The 22949-nt window shown below is 40.4% G+C and overlaps 1 protein-coding gene across 1 annotated transcript; it reads left to right on the top strand.

The window, feature by feature from the left end:
• Nucleotides 1-489: 489 nt before the first annotated feature.
• Nucleotides 490-20901, top strand: fra10ac1 (FRA10A associated CGG repeat 1). The gene is made up of 14 exons (XM_026163083.2): nucleotides 490-590; nucleotides 2595-2674; nucleotides 2874-2966; nucleotides 3198-3243; nucleotides 3414-3490; nucleotides 3680-3763; nucleotides 3910-3994; nucleotides 6245-6290; nucleotides 14725-14838; nucleotides 17114-17156; nucleotides 17576-17709; nucleotides 18306-18356; nucleotides 19647-19731; nucleotides 20355-20901. Exons 1-14 carry the CDS (start codon nucleotides 573-575, stop codon nucleotides 20395-20397), a joined length of 999 nt encoding a protein of 332 aa, XP_026018868.1. The 5' UTR covers nucleotides 490-572; the 3' UTR covers nucleotides 20398-20901.
• Nucleotides 20902-22949: the final 2048 nt, after the last annotated feature.

Below are 22949 nucleotides of genomic sequence, written 5' to 3'. Positions count from 1 at the left end.
ATTAAACTCAAAACATTCACACAGTACAATGCCCTCTTTATTTTCCGTCCACAATTCAAATACATCCTCCAGTGTCACTCAGCGGAAGTGAACGATATGAATCAATTGCCGGTTGATCCGTGTAACTGGGCCATTTGTTCTAAAATGAATGTCGATGCTCGATGTTGTACTGCACCCCCTTTCATCCCCAATAGATTATTCATCTCACCTGGTGACGCTGACTTGCCCCCTGATAAATGGCTAATTAGATAAATTGGGTGATGGACAAACTGATAAATTAGAAAAGAATTAGATGCCCGATTAAAGAAACTGTTATCAGCCAATTACACTTACACAGAATTAGACTTTAGAGCCTCGTTATTGACTACAAACCAATGTAAGCTTTAAAATCATAGAAAAAAAGGAAATGATAAATTATTCTTGGACTTATTTCTTGATTTTTCTCAGATTCTTCTAAATATAATTCGTGTAGGTCTGCGTCATCATACCGCGACTTACTTCCTACGTCATCACATGGCGATTACATTTTGTAAACAGTCAGCGGCAGTTCATAGGGAGGAAAAAAAGAAGCCATGGATGATCTTGTGAAGGTAAACTTTTATACATGCGATATAGTCGCGTCTCTTCTTTTGCAAACAAGGCTGTGAGGACGCGTTCGCGTAGTTGTTAGCAGCCAGTTATCCCCCTCACAGATACGTGTGTCGGTGCTGCCTACTAACGCCGTGTTGGTTCCTGACTGCTTCACTGGTCACAGTCAGGGATGAGCGGTGTCTGTGGCGCGTGACAGGTCCAAAGCGGTCAAAGCACGAGCTAAAGCGCGTGCCTGCGTGAAATTCACAGCAGTCAGAGTCGCCGTGCACCTGCTACAGTGTCATAGCTCGTTTCTGATGACGGGACCTCCAAAATATCTCACTTTATTCACTATTTCATCCATCATTGAGCACTTGCTCTGCCACACCGAGTGAGGGAAAGCTATAGTCTCTCGTTGTAACAGTTACTCCATTTGTCTTCTTTTAGCCAGACATTTGGTGACTTTGAGAGATAAATTACACAAAAACAATTTTTTTTACATCATTAAAATGTGATTTCCGATTTCTGGGTGTGTTCTATGGGTAATATCGTTGCTTATATTGATAAATAGGCTTCAGCCAAATAGATTTCTGAAGGGGTTACATATAACATAAAGAAATGACCTGTTTTGAAAGTATTTTTATGACTCTGCATTATTGTACCAACCTTTTGTTCAACATTATTATCAGTACAGACCGTTCTGGCCACTTTAAATGTCTCTATAGAGGTATTTTGTTATATTTGTTGCACTTTTATTGCTACACCCAAGGCAGGATCTTTCTTGACAAAGACATTTTTAATGTCAAGGAAACTTTTCACATGGATAAATAAAGGCTATATAAAATTTACATTTCCAAATATTGATTGCAGCTTCTACTTGTGACAGGAATGTGTTTTCTGGGTAGAAATGACCTTATATCATCGAGCTATGCAGACATGTTTGACAGATTACAGGCCAACCGGATATTATTTTTTTCAGCAGACAATCACTTTTGGGGCGAGACACTGGGTCAAATTCATCCCATATCCATTAAGATGGACTTTTAGATCAACCAGTCTGGGTTAAATAAATGAAGAGATGATTTTATGGAAGCTCGAAACATTCATGAGACATGAGAACTGTCTGTGTTCCCACTAAATTTGGAGGCCGGCACTTGTGGAATAAAATAGAATGGGATCATTCTAGTTTTTATGTTTTCATGTCTTAATTATATCGGACAATTATGTGATAATAGATGCTTTTCTCCAAAAAACAGTGTTGTGAATACCTAAAAACCTAACAATAAAATCTCTCTCCTACTCTCTGTTTATTCATGTCAGACAGGAAACTTGTAGACACTTATTATAAAGGAATGCTTGGCCTGAGACAAAATTGACCTGGATCAAACTATAAAGGCATAGAATATGTTCTAGTTAACTTAAACCTGACCTGTTATGCTTCCTGTTTTCTTTATTTTCTGTTATATTTATACCCTTACAGTATTAAACATGATTAATGTTTGAAAGAATGAGGTGAGACTGCTGCAGCCGAGTTTCTGTTTTATGTTTTTTCCCCCACCTTTGGGTCTCTATGGTGTGAAAGTGAGGAGCCATCTATAATATGGTTAATTTAAGCACATAGGAGCTCAGTCCACCTGCTGTTTGAACCCATTCTTTATCAACAATCAAAAGAAAGTTGACTTAAACTGATGGGGTCTGTTTTGTTTCAGACACAGAAAGCACTGATCAGAGGAAATATGCAAAAATGCCCTCCCTCATTCAGAAATGCATACTTTAATGGTTTTATATATATGTGTGTGTGTATATGTGTGCAGCAGATGTTAATACATAGTGTCATGTTTACTCTAAGATCAGTCATTACCCTATTTGTGTCACAAGTTGCAATGCATGTCTCACAGTTAGGATGTACAGTACAAGTGTACGCATGCATTTTTTAACTAATATGCCTAATTTTGCCAGAAAGTGTGTGGATGATTCACAAATCATCAGATATGATTCACAAATCACTTCCTGTGTTTTCTCAGGTTCACGGGGGCGGCGGTTATGACTCTGACTTCAGTGATGAAGATGGACAGGGAGAGTCCTCACAGAGAGGCCTTAAAAGGTCAAATGAAGGCTACAGAATTATTTAGGCTCAATGATACTTTTTCGCTTTATTCACATTTGGCTCAACTGAACTCCTGGTACTGTATCTGTGCTGACCAAATGAGATGGGATTGTACAGATGATAATATGAATAAACACAAGTGTTTTTAATCCATTTTTTTTCACAAGCTTTCTGCTATTATGTGTACCTTCTACAGGAAACATGAGGAGGAAATCTTACAGAAGCCGTTTCAGAAAGGTCGCCACTCTAAGGTGGCTCACCGCAGCTTGCACTCAAATGAAGTGGACAGGTATGGTGACTAATAGCAGATCGAAGAAGTGCTAATAGCTTTTAGCTGCTCGCATTTTACCTATGCACACTACAGTTAATGTCACTTCTTATGGGCCAATCTGATTAAATGCTCTCAGTGGATTGTTTTTTCTTTGCAAGCTATCACACATGATCTTGTTTAGTTTTTTTTGTCTTTTTTTGATTAAAAATGCATCATTTATATTTATATATATTTTTTTGTTTTGTTTAGAGAAGAAGCCCGGAACAGACGAGCCCATCTGATATCCATGAACGCCGTATCCTTTCTCAATTTATCATTTCTTTCGGCTGTGAGTAGACGACGAAGAGGCTGATGAAACGTAACTTTTTAAGATATTAAAATGTGATGCGGTGGGAAATTTTAGGCTGTTTACAGTTGCAAAAGTTAACATTGAACAACAGAATGACCTTAAGCAGATGTCTCCAGTTTGAGCGGCACAAGAAGTTTGTCGGTGATTACATACTGTACTACGGGGGACAGATGGTTGACTTCAAGCGCTCAGTGTGAGTAATCTTACTCACAGTCAACTCTGGGGAACAGTCAGCTTCTGTCACTCCAGGCAAAATAATGGCAATATGTCTATACATCACTGCAATCCAGTTAATCATTTCATTAAAATTGATAGTTGCAGAAGTTGTTTTTCGGTTTATGCGCGCTCATAAACGTTGTCATTTTACATTTATTCCCCGTAGAGCCAAGGACAAAACAGATCTAGACGTGCTGCGTGAAAACCATCGTTTCCTCTGGAGGGATGAGGACGAGGAGGACATGACATGGTGATCAACTTAGTGGCATCAGTAATAATGAATTAGTTTTTTACCTGTTCAGTTCTCTTCCGAAAAGTCTATACGTTACATTAGAAGTTAGTTAATGATGTGTGTGCTGATTTTCTTAGTTGCTTGTGGGGTTTTTTCTGTGGCAGGGAGAAAGAATTGGCCAAAAAGTATTATGACAAGCTGTTTAAAGAATACTGCATAGCTGACCTCAGCAGATACAAGGAAAACAAGGTGAGAGGAATGGAAATATAATTGATTTCTTATTAATTTTTAAACAGTAATACAGCTTATGTAAAGCAGTTTCTGTATGATATGATAGCATTTTTGAATATTTGAAAGCATTTAAAAATTGTCATATAAAAAAAGGCAGTTTCACACAAGGTGCAGGAATTAAAACCTTAAATTACAGTTCAAATGAAGGTAGCACTTCATGATACCATGCTTAACCCCTGGGGGGTCTTGGGTCGATTTGTGGCTCTAGGTCCGATAGTGTATGCATTTTTCTAAGACCCCCCAGGGGTTAATAAATTATACATTTATAGTTAAATAAACTTTAGTATAAAGTTGATATAAAGTGAATGCTAATGTTAGCTAATCATGAGTAATATTCATGTTACTTATGTAGTTTTATTTATTGCATTATGTCAACGAATGGATTATAATTACAGTCTGACAACTTAAGCACACATGACATTTACTATACTGTAGTAAACTACATGTGTCAGTTATTACCAAAAGGTAATAACTCAAGTTTAGCCCCCTATAGCATGTCTTAGTAACACACTTGGGCCATTATTTCCCCCAAAATCTAACCAAGCAGCCAGTTAAAATCAAAGTAAACAGAAGGTAAAACAGGGAAAGGATCAGGACACATCTCCAGGTTCACAATGTTGTGACTGCTTGCACAGTTAGGTTCAGAATCTGTTGGAGAGACAGAGGCTTTCCTCTGAACGTCACAGCAGTTGCCTTTAAATCAAACACTCAAGATGTGATGGAAGTGCCGACTTCAGCTTTAATTCGGAGGCTTTTACACAAATGTTTTCATTTCTTTTATGCAGAGTCTCTCATATTTGGAGGATCAAAATTAATTGGACAAACTGACATCATTTTAAATATAAATATTGTTTTTAATACTTGGACGAAACTCCTTTAGAGTCCATGACTGCCTGAAGCCTAGAACCCACTGATGTCACCAAATGCTGTTTCTATTCTTGAGATGCTCTCCCAGGATTTTACTGTAGCTTCCACGGTTTGCTGCTTGTTTGTGAGTCTCTCTGCGTTCAGCTTTATCTTCATTAAACTGAAAAACATGCTGCATTGAGTTGAGATCAGATGAAACTCTCAGGGTGCTTTTGCACCATACTTTGGGTCATTATCCATTTGTACTGTGAAGCACTGTCAAAGCCATCTTCTGTGGGTCTTTCAGGCTTTTTAGTGTTGCTGAGCTGTCCACTACTCCTAAACTTTCTACTGTCCCCCTGATAGGTTAATGTTATTTTTTGTCAATTAAAATAAGTCCACAGATCAGTCGCATCTCGATTGTTTGATTTCAAATCCACTCTGGTGGTATACGGAGTCAAAACTACAAAAATTATGAACCAATTTCTAAATCCTAGAAATCGATTTATCACTAACGCACCTACATGCGCTATAAGATAACATTACAGTGCCCATAGATACCTCAGCAATCAGCGTTACAAGGACCTGCTCCAGTATTCCAAAAAAGATTACACTAATTATCCCTGCAGTGTTGCCATGTGTAAAGGTTAATATTACCTAAGTCTCACTAATCTCCATAATAGCGAGCCCATTTTAGCCTGAAGTTGGGGGTATGATGTGTTCTGGCGCTCTGCTCTGTCTCCAGTGATCGCTGAGCCTTTTTGGAGCGAGGCCAATGTTTAAAACTGATGAAAAGTGGCACACGTGTGGCCCAACTCAGTATCTCCTGCATTTGTGCTGATGAGTTTTCTGTGCACACATCTCTTTTACGCTTACACCTCCGACATGGCGCACAATACACAATACCTGGAATTATCTATGTTTATCGGAGGCACTGTAGGTAAATTGAAACATTTCAATTTAAAAAGTCCAAGCCGCTAAACACTAAAAGGTTGTGCACTTGATTTATTCACTAGTTATTCTAAAACGCCTACGAATAAAAATATAAAGGGCGAGTTGCAATACGTGGGGTCAAAAGGACACCACTTACTATAGATGTGTTTACATTAACAAGTTAATGTGCATGCACAGCATTTAATAATAAGAGTGCATGGGTGAATAAACACAAATATATGCAGTCCTTATATTCTCAGTTGTTTTTCTGATCCAACTGCCTTCGAAAACTAATAAGCATTAAAAGGTGGGAACAACACAGCTATGGCTTGCAAGCTATATGGATGGAAATGGATCTGATGCTTTAGTTGGTTTCGTGTATATGATTTTGCTCATTTATGCTCATTTAAAAAAATCTGTGCCCAACAGTTTGGATTTCGATGGCGGACAGAGAATGAAGTCGTCTCTGGAAAAGGTATGGCATACACCTGTTATATGCTTGCATGGTCCTGCTAATGTTGCTGTGTCGAGCACTTGCATTTGATTCGTAGTGAGAATAAGGAAGAGAATAAGCTGGAAAACAGCCTGGAGAGGTGGAGGTATGCTGCGGGGAGAGGAGGGATGCAAGTCAGTTGAAGCAACACAGAGTAGGTGTGTGTGTGTGTGTGTGTGTGTGTGAAAAGGGGACGGGTGCAACAGTCATGCTGCAAGGAGCAAAGGTAGTGAAGGTAGAATAAAATACCTGGGGTCAACCATCCAAAATAATGCAGAGCTCACAGGGTGGAGTGGGTGGAGACGAGTGTCAGGGGTGATTTGTGACAGAAGGAAGAACAAAAGGTAGAAAGAAGCCAAGCTGGAGATGCTTATATTTTTAAATGGGAGTGATCATGATGGACAAGATTAGAAATTAGGCACTTTATATTGTAAGGTAAAGACCCTACAATAATACAGTAATACGCAATATTAGCCTCCTAAGACCCGAACTCTTCCACGTCATGCATTTTTAATTTCTCTTTGCTATTTGGGCTGATTGGGGCCCGATGAGTGTAAAAACAAAGAATTACCAGATTATTATTTTTTTACCTTATTTTTGTTTTTAAGAAAAATAAGAGCCACATATGAGGATATTCATTTAAAATTTTGATAGAACAGTAGCAGTATAATGTCCTTGTAAGTGGATATCAGGCCCTTGTAGAGCAAAATTGAGTATTTTGGTCTAAATAACCCACATATGTAGGTCCTAGGAGGTTAATAATGAACCCCAGTAATCAGACTACCCCCTTTGAGCAAGGCGACGGTGGGACGGGAAAAACTCCCGCTTAACAGGAAGAAACCTCCAGCAGAACCAGGCTGAGGGAGGGGAAGCCATCTGCCACGACTGGTTGAGTGAGGGGAGGAAGACAGGAAAGGCAGCATGTAGGATATGCAGGGCGGTGGTGGTGATAGGGTGAAGGGAGGAAGATGATCTGCTGTGACGAGCCCTAAGGGGAGAAGTGATCTTAAATTGCAGTAAAAAGCATACTTGTTGAGCAAAGAGATCCGATTTAATCAAGAGGCTGGAACCGAATCCTTATTGCATAATATTCTATGTAATGCTGACATAAAGTCCAGATTCAGGGAGGTGTTGGAGATATTTTAATCACTATTTGTGACGTTTTTGCTTGCAGTGATGCTCTAAATTCACATTTTAGTGAACCTCAGTGAACCATAGTGAAGTGGGATTATAGCTTTCTCACCCACACCTCACATCCTTCTCCACTAGATGGAGACAGAGATAAAGACAATTCACACAGCAGTACATCAGCTATGATTGGTGCTTCCCTTCAGGAGTCTCTCCACATGTCAGGCTCTTTAAAAAAATCTGCCTGCTGCAATTTGGTTTGACTTTATGGCTCTCCAGAATGGCATCATAAATCTTTAAACGATTTGACCTTTCATCTGAATTTTCTTTCCGTGTTTGCTTGTGGCTTCCCATCTTAAGCAGCCGCGGATTAATCTGTCCATTGATACCCAACACTGTAGCTTTCTGATAGCGCTGGACTAGCTTGATGGTTTGGCAGTGGTTCCATGATTACTGTTGCTATTATTGCTCAGGATTAGTACAACACCTCTCTGTCTACCGCTGCGTTTGTGTGACAGTGGTATTTATAAGTTTACCTGGAAGGACAATAGCTGCTGCTCAGCAAGGGAGCCTGCCTTGACAGCTCATTAATAAAGTGAGCTTCACACACATACACAATCTCATATACACACATACACATATGCAGAGTCATTTAACATTTAAATTATTATTATAATTATGTTTATACCAGTACAACCTCACAAACACACAAACAGCGTGTCTGGGAAAGCTGACTAAACCAATATGTTGTTCCGGATTAAGACAGTGTAATCTTGGACTCTGACAGTTCAAGCCATGTAGCAGTACTCTACAGGAAGTGGGATTAGATTAGGTCAGATGCACTGCACTTTAGCTGCCTCAGCTGTGATTTGTGGACATTAATAATTACTAGAGACATGCTCCTTAAGTACTGTTTAGAGCATGGGACTCTAAACCCTCTCCAGTGAGATCAATACTAAATAAATTCTGTAAGTTGGGCCTGACGCCCCCGTTCAGACGTGAAGAATACACTGGTGCAAATCTTTGTCATGGATTGAGTGTAACATGAGTTTGATTTGATTTGTAAGCTGATATAGGGTGTCATCAATCACAGACACTTGAATCTTGGCAACAATCTGTTGGCGAGTCATCAACGTGAATGTTTTTGATTTATTGTTCAATTACCAGCAGTTCCACTTGGACTAAGTGTTGCTAGTCCGAGCTCGTGTAGTACTGCTTCCCGTCAATTAAACTGATCTTGTACCACCTCCGATGGCCACTTTTTACTTTTGCTCTGGCATGAATACCTTTTTTGGAAACCATCCCCTTATCATCGCTGCTTTCTGTGCACCTCAGATCATGCTGGTGGATAATGCTGACTAGTCTCCATCCAATAAGGTTGGATCACGAAGAACACTGACCTTTCTTTTCATTGCTATAGTGTTATATTGGATCAAGGAGTGCACAGTACCAAAAGGTTTCATTCTCTCTTCTTTTTGGGGGGGATCACAGGTTATCCTCCCACTGGAATCTTGCTGCCGATTTTTTTGAAGAATGAGATGTACTTCTAGTCCTTGCTGATAACTTTCTTTCTCTCATCTCAGTGCCTTTATACTTCTGAAAGTTCCACATGAATTCCTGTAGTTGAATATAACAGAAAGCTACAAATGTCTCATATTAACAGATCTTAAAGGTACTTTCTTGGTTTTCTTTTTTTTTTCTAAACAGAAGTTGTCATTTGTGTTTGGGAGAGTAGCATGAAAACTTCTAGAGTTATACTTGGTTGCATACAAGCGAGTATAACTGTGGACTGTGGCTTTCCATGGAGGGTACATGGACATGTATTCACCCTCTGCCTATGAGATAGATATGGATAGCATTGCAATAGTGACATATTCATATAAACAATGAGCAAAGTTTCAGAAAATGAGTCGAGACTGCTATGAACATCTTTTTTTTTTTTCGTGCTCTTGACTGCAAACACACAAGCATGAACCACTTGCTGTTCATTTTTAAATATGCGGGGCAGCCAATCAGAAGACAGTTACTTTAAAGTTCAAGAATAAAAACATAAACAAAATAGCTGAGGCTAGGTTGTTGTAGGTGGGCCTCCTGTCAGGGTACACACTGACACAGCAGGAGTTAGGTTTGACCCAGCTTCTGCTGCCTTGGAATAAATGCCACTGGTAGCCGAAATGTGAAGCCACTTTTAGCAATATACTACTGTCACACTTCAATGAGTGGTTGAAGACTGGCAAAACAAAATTAGGGCCAGGTCTGCGACTGCTTGCAATCACTGGCGTTAAAACCACATTAAGATGTTATTAGTTTGCAATTGATTGCATGCAACTGCTAACTTGACCCCAATCTGTTTATGATAATAGGGCAATGAACTGTGTTGTATTGCAAAAATCTGCTGTTTAGACACAGAAATTGATGTTTCTAACATTCAGAGTTTAGCCAGAAATTCCTCCACAAGTGTTATATAATATCAAATTAAAATTACTGCTGGGATCTGCTAAGTCAAGTCAACTACTGTAAAGCTGTTCTCACTGGCGCACATTGCCAATAATCAGCTGGGGTCAATCTGTGTGCGTTTGTAAATGAGATTATTTGCAAACCTTCACCAATCTGTCACAGAGAGTCACAATCAGTCGCAGTCAGTCTGCAACTGTTTTGAGACAAGTTGCCTCCCAACTGGCAACCTATGCAACTGTTTTGCGTTTGAAAGCTGTCGACCACACGCTCAAACTGTGGGCGACCAACTGATCACTGCAGCAACTTGCAGTGAAAAAATTCAGTGCAGTTACCAGGCAACCACAGATTGGTTGATTTAATTATTTTACGGTCGCAAAAAGGGTGCCATGACATGCTGATTTAGTTGATATGATAATCAGTTTCCTTTTTTTGGCTTTTCATTGTTTGGTGTCACATTTTTACTTATTTCATTTTGCTCTGTCCTGGATTTTCTACTGTTTGCTTATCTAAACGTTTGATCCTGCCTCTGCTCCATCTACATTTATTTGTTGTTGTCAGGTTCATATAAAGCAACTACTCCACCCTTAAATGAGCAAATTCAAATAATGTTATATACTATCCTACATCCTGGTGGTTTCCTTTCAATTTAAATAAAACAAAAGTGACAAGCCAATTTAATTTAAGGGGTGAGATCGTTTCTGTTGCTTTAAATGATTCCTTCGGCTCGGCCTGTGTTCTAGGCAGGCTTTGCACGTAGTAAGTATATCCTGCTGGGCTCTCATTTGCCAGACAAAATACATCAGCTCCAGAGAAGTAACTGAGTGTATTTTAAGTGTGAGAAGTGGAAGCTCATTATCCGACAGTGCTCAAAGCTTTCAGAGTTTCCCAGTCTAACAGCGGCCAGTGTCACTGTCTCCATTCCTATTGTTTCAAAGTGTGAGTGTCAGAGTGTACCCTACAAATGTCAAAATTTGAATATTTCTCTGTGTTTTAAAGAGGGACACATAGATGTAACACAGATATTCTTGTGCAGATAGAGTATAGAATGCTTTCATAGTACTTTGTAATGCTATTTAGTCTGAGCAGTGAACTCAAAGTCATTGTGGAAGACAGACCCCATAAAAACAAAAAGCAGGCTAAACCTGATCAAGCATCAGAGGTGGGAGTGGGTGGTCAGAGAAGCATCCATCTGATTCCTAGTTACATTTCCAATATTTGAAAAGTCTGCCTGAGGGAACCATATATTTTCCACAGGCTGCACTTTTATTGAAGGCATTTTACTTTGGGAATAGGCAAGGTTAGAGTCCTGGTGAGTATCAAGATTTAGCTGAAAAACAACAGCGGATGCAGACACTCACAGTGACCACCTGAAGTCTGCATCCTCACAGGCTTTTCAGTCACTAAATGATCTGAAGGGTCATTTTGAGTTATTTAAGAGTACAGTACAGTCCATGTACCTTTGAACAGAGTCAGCTCACTGTGCAGCAGTAGAAGCTGTTGCATGTGACAAGCAGTTTTGTGATGATCGTGATATTAAACAAACAGGTCAGCATTATGGGAAACTTGCGTATTTGCTTTTGCTTACAGCCCTGACCCTAAGAAACAGGAGTTGACGTGTATCATCTCTCTGTCTGTTTGTCTTATGGCAATAAAGTCCGCCTGCCAGCATCTCTTCATCTCTATTCATCAGTCTGTTTGCTGCCTCTTAGGAGTAGCAGTCTAAGCAGCCTCTCTCTCTGTCTCTCTGCTAACATCCTCCAGCTCATCTGGGTGGGGGGGACACAAAGGTGTTCCCAAGCCAGCCGAGAGAGCATGTCCTAGGTGTGCCCTCGCCTAGGAGGCGTCCAAGATGCCAAACGACCTCGACTGGCTCCATTTAATAATGAGAAGTACCGGCTCTACTCCAAACCTTTGCCGAATGACTGAGCTCCTTACCTTATTTCTAAGGGAGAACTCAGCCGCCCTTTAAAGCCAATTACTCGATCTCATTCTTTTGGTCACTACCCAGAGCTCGTAGCCATAGGTGAGGGTGTGAACATAGCTCAACCAGTAAATCGACAGCGTCGCTGTTTTCACCACGAGCGACTGCTACAGTGCCCGCATCACTGCTGGCACCACACCAGTCCGTCTGTCAATCTCCCGCTCCACCCTCCCCTCGCTTGGGAACAACTCCTCCGCTTGGGGCACCAATTCGTCCAGACCCAGAGTGGGCACTCCACCTTTATCTGGCGTCACACTTGGAGGTGCTAATTCTCATTCCCACTGTCCTCACAAGTGACCTCGAACCGTTCCGCTGCGAGTTTCACGCCACCTTCTCATGAAGCCAACATAGCCAGATAGTCCACAAAACACAGAGATGAGATCCTGAGCCCACAAACGCAGAGACGCTCCGCAACCTGGCTGCGCCTAGAAATTCTGTCCATAGAAAATCAAAATCCCTTCATCTTACTAATTAAAAAGTAAAAGAAAACAAACTACAAGCATTGGTATTTGTGATTTTAAGAAAAAGTTTTTATGGGATTGATGTGTTAGACTTTTAAGTGTGTTCAGTGACTTCGCTCAGCTGGATGCCTGCCAAGCCCTTATAAGAAGAGAAAAACTGTCCATGTTTGTGCTCGGTTGGTTGTGTCCTGTAAATAGTTTTTCATAATAGTGGTCTTTGGCCAGAGTCCTTTTCTGGCTGCAGGGGATTTTTAATGAATTATTTTTTTTATTTTTTACTGCAGCACCGCTAGTGACCACAGGGGAAAATGAACAGCAAGACTAAGGTGTGGTTCTGTGTGCAGCTCTGCTAATGTGTGTTTCCAGAAGTTCCACACGGTGCTAATCTAAGTTAATTGGCTCCCTTGTTGTAGCTTTACATGAAAGTGGATTGGATCTTTTTTGTCTAACCCAGCGCGACACGTCCGGTCTGATAGTAATCCCTTTGATAGAAGGGGGGAAAAACCCAGACAAATGTGTCATTTCGCATCATCGTGTGGACTTGGCAGTTATCCAAGAGTGAATAAAAAGTGAATGCACGCTAGTTCAGGTCACTCCCTTTGACATCATTAAGTCAGTGTTAATCGTGCACCCATCTGTCCTGTGGTAATTATCCGTCTTGATCTCGGGTCGCTGGCTGGTGGCATTATTAACCAATGACGTAGGAGGACCGGAGTTTCCTCTCCTAACTGGATTCATCGGCTTTTTTCTTTTTCTCTTTCATGTGGCACGTGAGGCTCACCTGATGTGTAAAAAAAAAATACCTGGCGCCTCTCAACAGTTGAAATCCTTCTTTTCTTTCACCAGAAAATCCGAATATAGCTCGCATCCATCCGTCAGTTTTTTTTAAAAGCTTACCGCAGTTGGCTTTGGGTAAAAAGAAGCGGTGTGCCACCCCGGTCAGGCCACCACTCCATCACTGTGTATAAAACTTGTTTTATAAAGCAGCAATTCTCTCTGCATCCCAGTTTTTTGTTTTAAACCAGTTTTCCAAATACAGTACCAGGGACTTGTTGTAAGGTTTCAAGTGTGAAATTTCTGGGCCCAGGGACTGAAAACTATCAGAAATACGTTGACAAACTACTTCCTGGCCTTGATTGTATTTAGTTTTTGACATTTATTTGTCAAAGAAATTGCCTGGAAACAGATTTATATTGGCTCCACTCTCCCAGGGTCACATTTGTGTGTAGCTGGAGGGCTCCACACATTCGAACGCTCCATGTTGTAACCTTCGAATAAATCACATTCTTCTCTGTTTTACACTGAGCTGCTTCTCAAAGGGAGCAAGGGGAATCAGAATGATGTTCAAGGGCGCTTCTTTATTTTTAATATGCAAAGCAGAACCTTTTAGAGACTTTCTTTACACATGTTACGTCCGGCTTTAACAACAGATAAGAAATAATTTTTTTTCATAGGCATCGTGATCGTCATTGAGGTCACAGGAACAGGATATGCTGACATTTTCGAGTAATATAAATACTTTTAGTGACATCCTGACGTTCTCTGTGACATCACCGAGGAGTTGATATTTGTGTTTTGACTGGAAATTGTTGGATTCTTTCACAGGTCTCTTTTGTAAGTACAGTGTCTTCCCCTGACACATAAACTCAAGTAAACCTCATTTGAACCGTAGCCAGAAGTGTCTTCTTCTAAGCTGACGTCACTGGATCTTAATCTCATACAGCACGTGAAGAGAGAGTCCGCCCTACGGCTCAAAGTGGCCCGAGTCGACGAGCCCTGCGTCATCTCACCTGAATGTTTACAGAGTCGCAATCCTTTCCAGGTGAGGGCAGGCACCACTTTCCTTTCACGGAGTTAGGAATTCGTGCCAAGACTGGATGGCTCTGACGCATTCGCTCCCTCTGCTGCAATCTGGAGGAACCCCGGAGACCAGATCAATGCCACCTTAAGCTCCTCTGGGGATAACAGGCAGCCTGTACAGCGGCTGGAGGGAGGCCTGAAGGGATGAGACGAGGGGAAGAAAGGGAGATGAGAAGGAGAAAGGGGATAAGGAGGAAGGGGTGTAGAGATAGACTGCGGTGGGTAAAAGTGAGCAGCAGGGTTTGAAGGTTGTCTGACAGAATCTTTTTGGAGATTCTTAGTCTGTCACTACTAAAACACATCCTTCTTATTCTGTTCGCTTTTCTAGTGTAAAGGTTAGAATTTCACACGATAATTCACAAGTTGCCTGCAGTTTGTTCGAGCCCTCACTCAGTAATTATATCAATTAAAAATGCATTTCTTTGCTTCATGAATTGGTGTTAACAAGAGAGCTTACAGAAAAAAGCGGGCATGAGTGTAAACATGTGAAATATTCAGATTTGTACATGTGAGCTTCTTCACGTTCCAGGTCAGTTCCAGTGTGGAAACAAGCACTGCGAGAAGGAGGAAGGCCTCAAAAGCTGGGAGGTGAATTTTGCCTACGTTGAATACGGGGAGAAGAGAAACGCACTGGTCAAACTCAGTAAGGAAAAAAAGAAGAGAATTATCTCTTTATTTTATAGCCTCATTTTTTGGAAAAGGTGTGGCTGTGGCCCAGCAAATGGTCCCTATCTATGACCTTAGTCATAATGATCCCCCTTCAGGTTATTATACTGCTGAAAATAATTACTGTAGTTGGAGGAGTCAGTTAAGCAGGAAATGAAAGACTTTTAACAAGCTGGTCTTACAGGTCACGTCCAGGTTCTTTCTCCTCACAAGAAAAAATAAATCCCACTTTGTGCCAAATTAAAATTCATTCTTTAGACAGTCCCTATTGTTTAAACAGTAATGAAACGTGATTTGGCAACCCCAGTGCCTCAGCTTTACTGGAAAAATATGATCCATAAGGATGATGATGCATTGGTTCATGAGCAGAGTTATTAGGAATCTTTTTTTGTGTTTTGGGAGAAAAACATGAGCTCCACCGGGTTCTTTCGTGCTTTCTTCTCTGTAGTTTATACACAGATGATTCATTTTTATCAACAGCATTCCCTTTGTATTAGAGGTGGGAATCACCATACAACTCGCGATACGATATTATCACAATACTTAACGCATGATACGATATTATTGCGATTTTTTTAAAAAATATTTTGCGATATTTAAATTCTGCACATAAAGGTAAACTTTATCAATATTCATTTTATCTAATATCAAAGTCTCACACTCAGTCTTTCTCTCATTTCAGTCAGTTTTATTGTTGACAAACTGAACTGTTTGTATTACAGTCTAGTCCAACTTAACTGAATGCAACCATCTGGTACAATTATAGCTATTCTGAACTATGCAATATGAAAACTATGCAGCCCCTTCAGCAACTGAAGAATTTGAAAGTAAATTTAAAAATAATATAATTTTACATTAAATAAAAAAGTTTTAAACTTAATTAAAATTAAACATGTCTTAAATTAAAATAAGTAAACTGTCATGTTTATTGCTGCCAAAAAAAAAAGTTAAACACATTTGGACAGTGAAGGAATGTCAGGACTCTTGCTCAGAAAAAGGATCAACATGCTCTGACTCCAGAGCATGTTGACTTCAGAGAAAAAATTGTTTGTAACAAAATATCGATTTCTGCTGTCCCTGTATCGATACATTATTAGCAAACAAAATATCACGATACTACACAGTATCGATTTTTTTCCCCCACCCCTACTTTGTATGTGCGCAATACTGTTATAGGCTGCTGAGCAAAAATCTTGAGCCACCGCTATTTTCTTTATATGTAGCGAGGAAAATGGGTCCATAGATCTATTAAAAATGTGCAAAAAAGAGAGAGTTTGTACAGTTCTAACAAGCTTGAAAGTCAATATTTGGTGTGACCACCTTTATTCTTCAACACAGCCTGAACTCTCTTATTCGGGCTTTCTTCTCTTTTCTTTAAGTAGTCTTCACGAATAGTTCCCCAGGCTTCTTGAAGGACATTCAAGGCTCTTCTTCAGATGTTGGCTGCTTTTGTTCTGTTCTCTGTCCAGATCATCCCTTTCCTTTTGTCCAGTTTGATTGAATTTTTTTTTTAAGGACACATTGCATAACATGCTGGGATATGCCAAGGTTTAAGCTAATAGCTTCCAGCAAAAATATTACTACTTAATGACTCTTAACATTTTTTTATTAGATAGCGATGGTGGAGACAGAGGAGGGAAGACACGCAGCAAAGGGCCACAGGTCAGATTCGAACCCAGGCTCAAGTTACTGCGTCTTGAACGGTGTTAGCTTTGATCAAATTGTGTCATTTTTGCTTTTTTTCATCAATTCGACTAAGGAAATGACAATTAGTTATGTGTTTTTGCGACGGGATACATATTTAACAATTTTAAATCTGTCCTTTGATAAAGCTGTGTGTCATGTATAGGTACTAATATTGGTCCATCGGTTGGGTGAGGTGACTTTTCCCACATGGGAATTATTCAGAGTTCAGTGTTAAATTGCTTGAAAAAAAACAAACGTTCCTCTGGAAATGGAAGCTTCTTGGAAGCCAAATATAAAGAAATGAAGGGTGACTCAAGACTTTTGAAGACTCAGCACTGCATATGAATCAGGTTGAACATTTTCTAAGTGTACACCGGGGTGATGCTGCAGTTACTGTATCTTCTATAGAAGCATCATTTTCAACCACTAGTAGTTACAAAAAGTGTGAGCATTAACACAGAAGCACCCTGACACTGTCACTATAATAACAATCGCAGGAGTAACAGTGGATCTATTTTTAGAGCCGCTACAATAGATGTGAATATGTCGTGTTGTTTCTGTTCTAGGACTTTGCCCTGAATGTTCTTTCAAACTCAACTACCATCACAAGTAAGCCGACTTTCACTTCGCCTTTTTCATGAACATGTAGCTCTGTTTGCCCGTGAAGACTGATTTCTGAGAGTGCGCTCGTCTGCTAAAAGTAGGCCAGGTCACCATGGACAGTCAGCACGTGTTGTTTTGTTGCTTGCAGAGGTTTAGAATTCAAAACATGATTCATATCTCCTGTCTGACCTTACCAGAGTGTCATGATTTTATCACAGTTTTTTGAATCTGGAAGCAGCTGTGTGCATTATAGCGTCGCTTTAGCTGCTGAAGGATGGCTGGAAGTCTTGTATTAGATGTTTTCATTAAAGCCGCAGTTTACTCGTGTTTTGGATGTGCCATTCAACCCATACGAAGGGTTTCACGTAATAGCATTTGAAACAGTGACTTGGCTGACGGCTTGGTCAATTTGTGATTCTGTTCAGGAGGAAGGAGGTGAAAGCAAAACCAAAGACTGAAATGCTCTTGGATCAGAACCAGAAGCCAGCGAAAGCAAAAGCAAAGAAGAAAAAGAGATCGTCGTCACATTCGAAGAAGCACAAACACAAGAAGCACCGAGGTAAAACTCCTCTGCTCTTCTTTCTGAATAAACGTTCCTTTAGAACAGTAATAGGATGAAAAAAATACCCTTGGGAGCAACCTTGTTTGCATTATGTTCTTCGAAATTATGTAATACCAACTTTTCTTTTGTGTTTGACATTTAGTTTTTTTTGTTGTTGCCATAATTTCCATTTGATCTCATCTTATTTTATTACAAGAGCTCCAAGCTTTAAAACTGCTATTATTTGTTCTGTTTTTTCCTCTTTCACTAAATTGTTTGTGCAGCAAAAACATTCATAACTAAAAACATACAGTTTATCCTCCCCCACCACATTAAACTGGAAGTACTGCACCCATAGGTGGTGCTGTAGGAGTCAGGTTTATGTTTTTAGCAATTATGCAAAATGTGTTGCCAGCAGGGAAGTTGCATGCAGAGTGCCCTCTGGTGGACAGAATGTGCAATGTTAACGCTCATAACACAGTTGAAGGGTGTCTCTCCACTGTGGGGCCAACAGTGTGGCAAGTCATGCACATAGTATTTTTAAAGTGTTCATTAAGGTCAGCAAAGGCCGGTAGCTGTGACTCTGATCGTTGCCTCTCTGTGTTTCTCTATAGATCGCTCCACCTCTTCCAGCAGCTCAGAGGAATTGCAAAACTCGGATAAAGGTAATGTCACGATGGCCTGATGCACACAGACCCACAAACGCATTTTTAAAAAGATGTAGGGATGCACAGATCCCTAAACCTTTAGGTGAAATTTGCCATTTTGACATTATGATAGGTCACCTATCTTACATATCTTTTAATTTTTTCCAAATTTCAAATAGCTCTTCAATGTTGGAATCTGAGTTTATGATCTCCTTCATCTGAGCGCTGAACTGAAACTCTCCTCCAAACTTCTGCAGTGAAAGCACCCTGACACTCCCATAATTCCTGTAGTTAATGTTGTAACAGATAGCAGATCCGTGTTTTTCTCAGCATGCTTTTTGTCTCCGTTCTTTCTTTCTTTTTTCTTTTTCTTGTTTTTTTTTTTTAACTTTACTGGAAACAGCATGAAGTGAGGTATGACTTTGCCCCCTTGTCCCTGTTCTGTTTGTTCAGCCAAGGTCTGGCTGGATAAATGTGTTGGTAGGTGGAGGTGTACACTCTGAGGTTATGTCACTGAGTTCCACATGCAGGTCCATACACAAAAACTCTTATGCTTTCTTTCTGCATCACACATGCTCAAAGCAATTGTATAAGGTTGGAGAAGATTAAATTTCCGACTCTGGTATTTAGTGTAATGTATAAGCAGCACTTTCAAAGAGGGGGGGAGAGATTTTTAATATCAGGGAAGCACTTTGTGCCCTAGAAACTTTATATTAATGCCAGGGAAAATGAATGGAAAAATATGCTGCTTTGGCCCAGTATAGCATCACATAATTAGTGGCTTATGCTGATAACATATTTGTCTACTACAACCTGCCAAAACTTGTTTCTGAATAAATTTGTGAAGGAGGAAATAGGCCACGTTCTTGAAGAAGAACTATTTTGTTTCTGCAGGGTTTAGAGTTTACTTCCTAAACATTCACTGGTTGATCAGAGGCTATATGAGTGACAAATTAAAGGAAAACATCAACTCTTTATATTTATATTAATAAAGGGTTTCAGTGGGTGTGTTATGCGCATGATGGAGGTGATTTGGGTCAAAACACTCCACTCCTCTAACTGAGGTCTTTCTCTATTTAAAGACCTAAAGAGGTGATCGTGGCTCAAGAGTTTGGAGTTCGCCTTGTAATCGGAAGGTTGCCGGTTCGAGCCCCAGCTCAGACAGTCTCGGTCGTTGTGTCCTTGGGCAAGACACTTCACCCGTTGCCTACTGGTGGTCAGAGTGTCCAAAGGTGCAAAGGTTACCGGTTGACTCAGTTTTTCTTTGCTGTGAGTGCGACTGACTGCTCTCTGAAACTCTCCTACTAGACTCTGACGCTGGGGATGAGCCAGAGGACCAATCAGAAGGCGACCACTGGCGAGGACCTGCCCCTGCAGTGGAGGAAAAGTCGAGGTGAGGTTAACAGTTAGTGCTCGTTTTAAGCTTCCCGTTTGTCACAGTTACATGGGTTACTGCTGTCTATATAGCACTATGAGAGCTGCTTGCACACACTGCGTAAAGCTGCTCACAAAATCTTGAACACGTTTATGTCAACTTCCACCGAGCTTTGATAGGATAATGATGGTAATGCTTCTGAGCCATTTCACTGGCAGCAAATGGCTTATTACTCGAAATATTGGCTGTGCTAGTTTGGGTTTTATAATCCGTGTAATGAATATTATTGATGTTATTATAAAATAACGTCAGGGAGAACATAAAGACCTGCCTCTTACAAATCTGACATTCGTATAGATTGGGTTCTACTTTCAGTCAAGAAAGCGATAGTGAGTAACTTAAGTGCATTTCAGGTCTGTTTGCTTTGTTTAAAAATGTTCAGTCTCTCTTGCTTCTGCCCCTCACTGTGTATTTGTTTGTGTTCTGGATCAGTGTTGTCAACATCATTTTATGCTGTATAGAGAACTGACACTGACCGAGTTATGCTGGGGTCCCCCCATAAGAAGCATCTAACAGTTTGTGTCAGTATCATGCATGACAGGAACTTACATTTCTGTGTTTTGCTTGTTGTGTCTCTTCAGGGAGGAAGAGTTTGATGAGTACTTTGAAGACATGTTTCTTTGAATCCGCTGGAATCAGTGGCTTCCCTGCTGCGACTACACTTCTGTGTCTTCTGAATACTTAAAGGTGTTCTGTTTGAGTCTTGACTGTATGTAGGTTTATTTCACTGCGAGTTCCATTACTGCCAATGAAATAAACATCGTGTTTACATGGCCTGTCCCTGTCACCTTCTCTTTATATCTGTTTTTGTTTTTAATGTTGCAAATTTTACCATTTTAATGTCCCTTTTTACGACCCAGCACATACAGGAAATGCTCTTTTTCTTTCCAGCCGTGGAGCTTGCCCCTTGCTTATGATGCATAACTTAATTAAGTCTTAATTCAATAACCTTGTCCCTAAGTCCCATTTGCAACTAAACCTGCATATATGATTGTTTTGTGAAGTATTGCATAAGAGTCAAACCTTCTGCTCCTTAAAAAAAAAAAAGGATTATCTTTAACTGCAGAGGGGAACTACATGTTGCTGGGGATTAAAGACCTTGGCTTAAATAAAGACAATTACCACATACTGCTCTGTCTGTGTCCTTTTTTACTTTCTGCTTTCTTGGGAGCACTCTTTCACTGTGTGATTCATGGCAATGTAAGCTAACAGGTAGTTAAGTACAGTCCACTGAGCAATTACAGCTTGTATTGGAGTTTAGGCAGGATGCGATTCAGCCTGCAGCTACACTTGTACACCTTTTCAGCTGATCAATTGTGCTGTCAAAGTCCGTTTTCTTGGATATGTTGCTTATGTTTTTCCCTCGTGATTTAGAAGTTGAAAAGTAGCACCAATTTTTCGCTCTCATTGAAGAACCCAGAAAAAGTCTAGTCTGTATTCAAGTCCAAGTTTCCACAAAATAGATTCTCCTCAAACTAGATATTGGTTACTTGTGTCTTAACATCAGCTGAATCTCAGCCATCCGAGTTATAATAAGACACTAACTTTTTATTCCAGTAGAGGTGGACTGTGAAGAGAGTTGCACTCGCCGACCTCTAAACTCTCCGGGGATCGAAGGGTCGCGTTGGCGCAGAAGCGTGCGGCGAAATGATAAATTACTGCTCTGTGTTTCATGTCACATATTTCACATTGTCAGTTGAGGCCTCAGCAGCATCCTGTCCTCTCTATGCAACGCACACGCTGGATTGCACTGCTGCAGCCGCTTTTAATTGTGTTATTTTCCTACACTTCAATGTGCAATTTCCAGCTTTCTCCAGGCGGAATTTGCACACAGCAGGTCACAGGCACAACACTGAGCAGAAAAGTGAGATGGTACTGAATCGGGCAGGGATCACAACCAATCCACTGATCCTCTTTCCCCAATGGCTCATCCAGCTTTGGAGCCTCTAAGATCCCCCGGTGATATATGGCTTTCCAACGAGCACTGTCGCAGCTAAGCCCAGAGGATCTCAGGTTCACTCTCTGCCTGTGTTTAATTTTAATCGGCATAACTCAACTTGCGAAGAAGAGAGAAAACGTCGCCTCTGCACGTGCTGTCCTATTTTCAAGCCCAAAAAAGCGATGCTCTTTACTCTTTTGCATCCATAATATCCTTTATTTGCTTACACATATTACATCTCATGACTCATACAGAGGTCATTTCATACATCAAATGATAGAGCTCTAATGTCTGAATGACAGTTGATGGATTAAGTAGAAAGTATATAGTGCTTTTTTGTGTCACACAAATGATCCAAAAGAAAAGCCAAGGGGCTGTTTTTTTTTTTTTTACATAACTGGAGACAGAACTGATGGTGTAAGATTTCATATAAAATGTGTGCAGCAAGATAAGATTATGAAATCACTGAAACATATCTCTCACATTTCGTAAATGTTTGTTTTCTTGCACAGTTTTGGATCCAGGGATTACAACGGCTCCTCGCTTCACCTCAAGCAGCAGACAAGGTAGTTTCCAGGTACTCCCAAAGCCCTTCTGATAGGATCAAGTGCCTCTGATTGATGCCACATTGATTAGAGGAGACATTGCGTAACAGGGAGATGAAAGCCACAGCCGCAGTGCTAACAAGAAAGTGCACTCTGCTTGCACTGTAAACTCTTACGTTTTCAGCCCAGATCAGTTCAATTTGGTTTTACGTGGGTGGCATAGATTTACACTGAGTTGAGCAGTTATTGCCTTATTTGTCTCACGGTTACATCAATGAAGAAAGAAGGAGACGACTTTGGCCTGTACCACCGTACAATCAATGATGCTCTAGCTGCATCTTCACAAAAACAAGTCTCTGCACATATATATGATAAGCCTTTTTTTTTACCTCCTCAGTAAGACGGTTATTTAAAGCTGTGTGGATCGCAAACACTGGCAGGCAATCAAATCTTCTTACAGAAGAGGTAGATCTACTGCAACGCTCGCCTGCTTACAAGAAGCAAAAGTTGCCTTTACAACCTTCAATAAGTTTATACAATTTACATTTTACAATTCCTATGCCATAAACTATAAACATGTGAAATCATCCACATTTAAAAAGACTTTTAAATGGAATCGATAAGAAATTGTAAGTTCAATCTTAATACCCGTGTAGTAAAATTGTGTCTTTTCCCAGTTCAGCGCAGCTCAG

Source organism: Astatotilapia calliptera, chromosome 8, assembly GCF_964374335.1.
Source record: "Astatotilapia calliptera chromosome 8, fAstCal68.1, whole genome shotgun sequence".
In the NCBI taxonomy this organism is placed as follows: domain Eukaryota; kingdom Metazoa; phylum Chordata; class Actinopteri; order Cichliformes; family Cichlidae; genus Astatotilapia; species Astatotilapia calliptera.
This window is presented reverse-complemented; position numbering and strand designations above follow the sequence as displayed.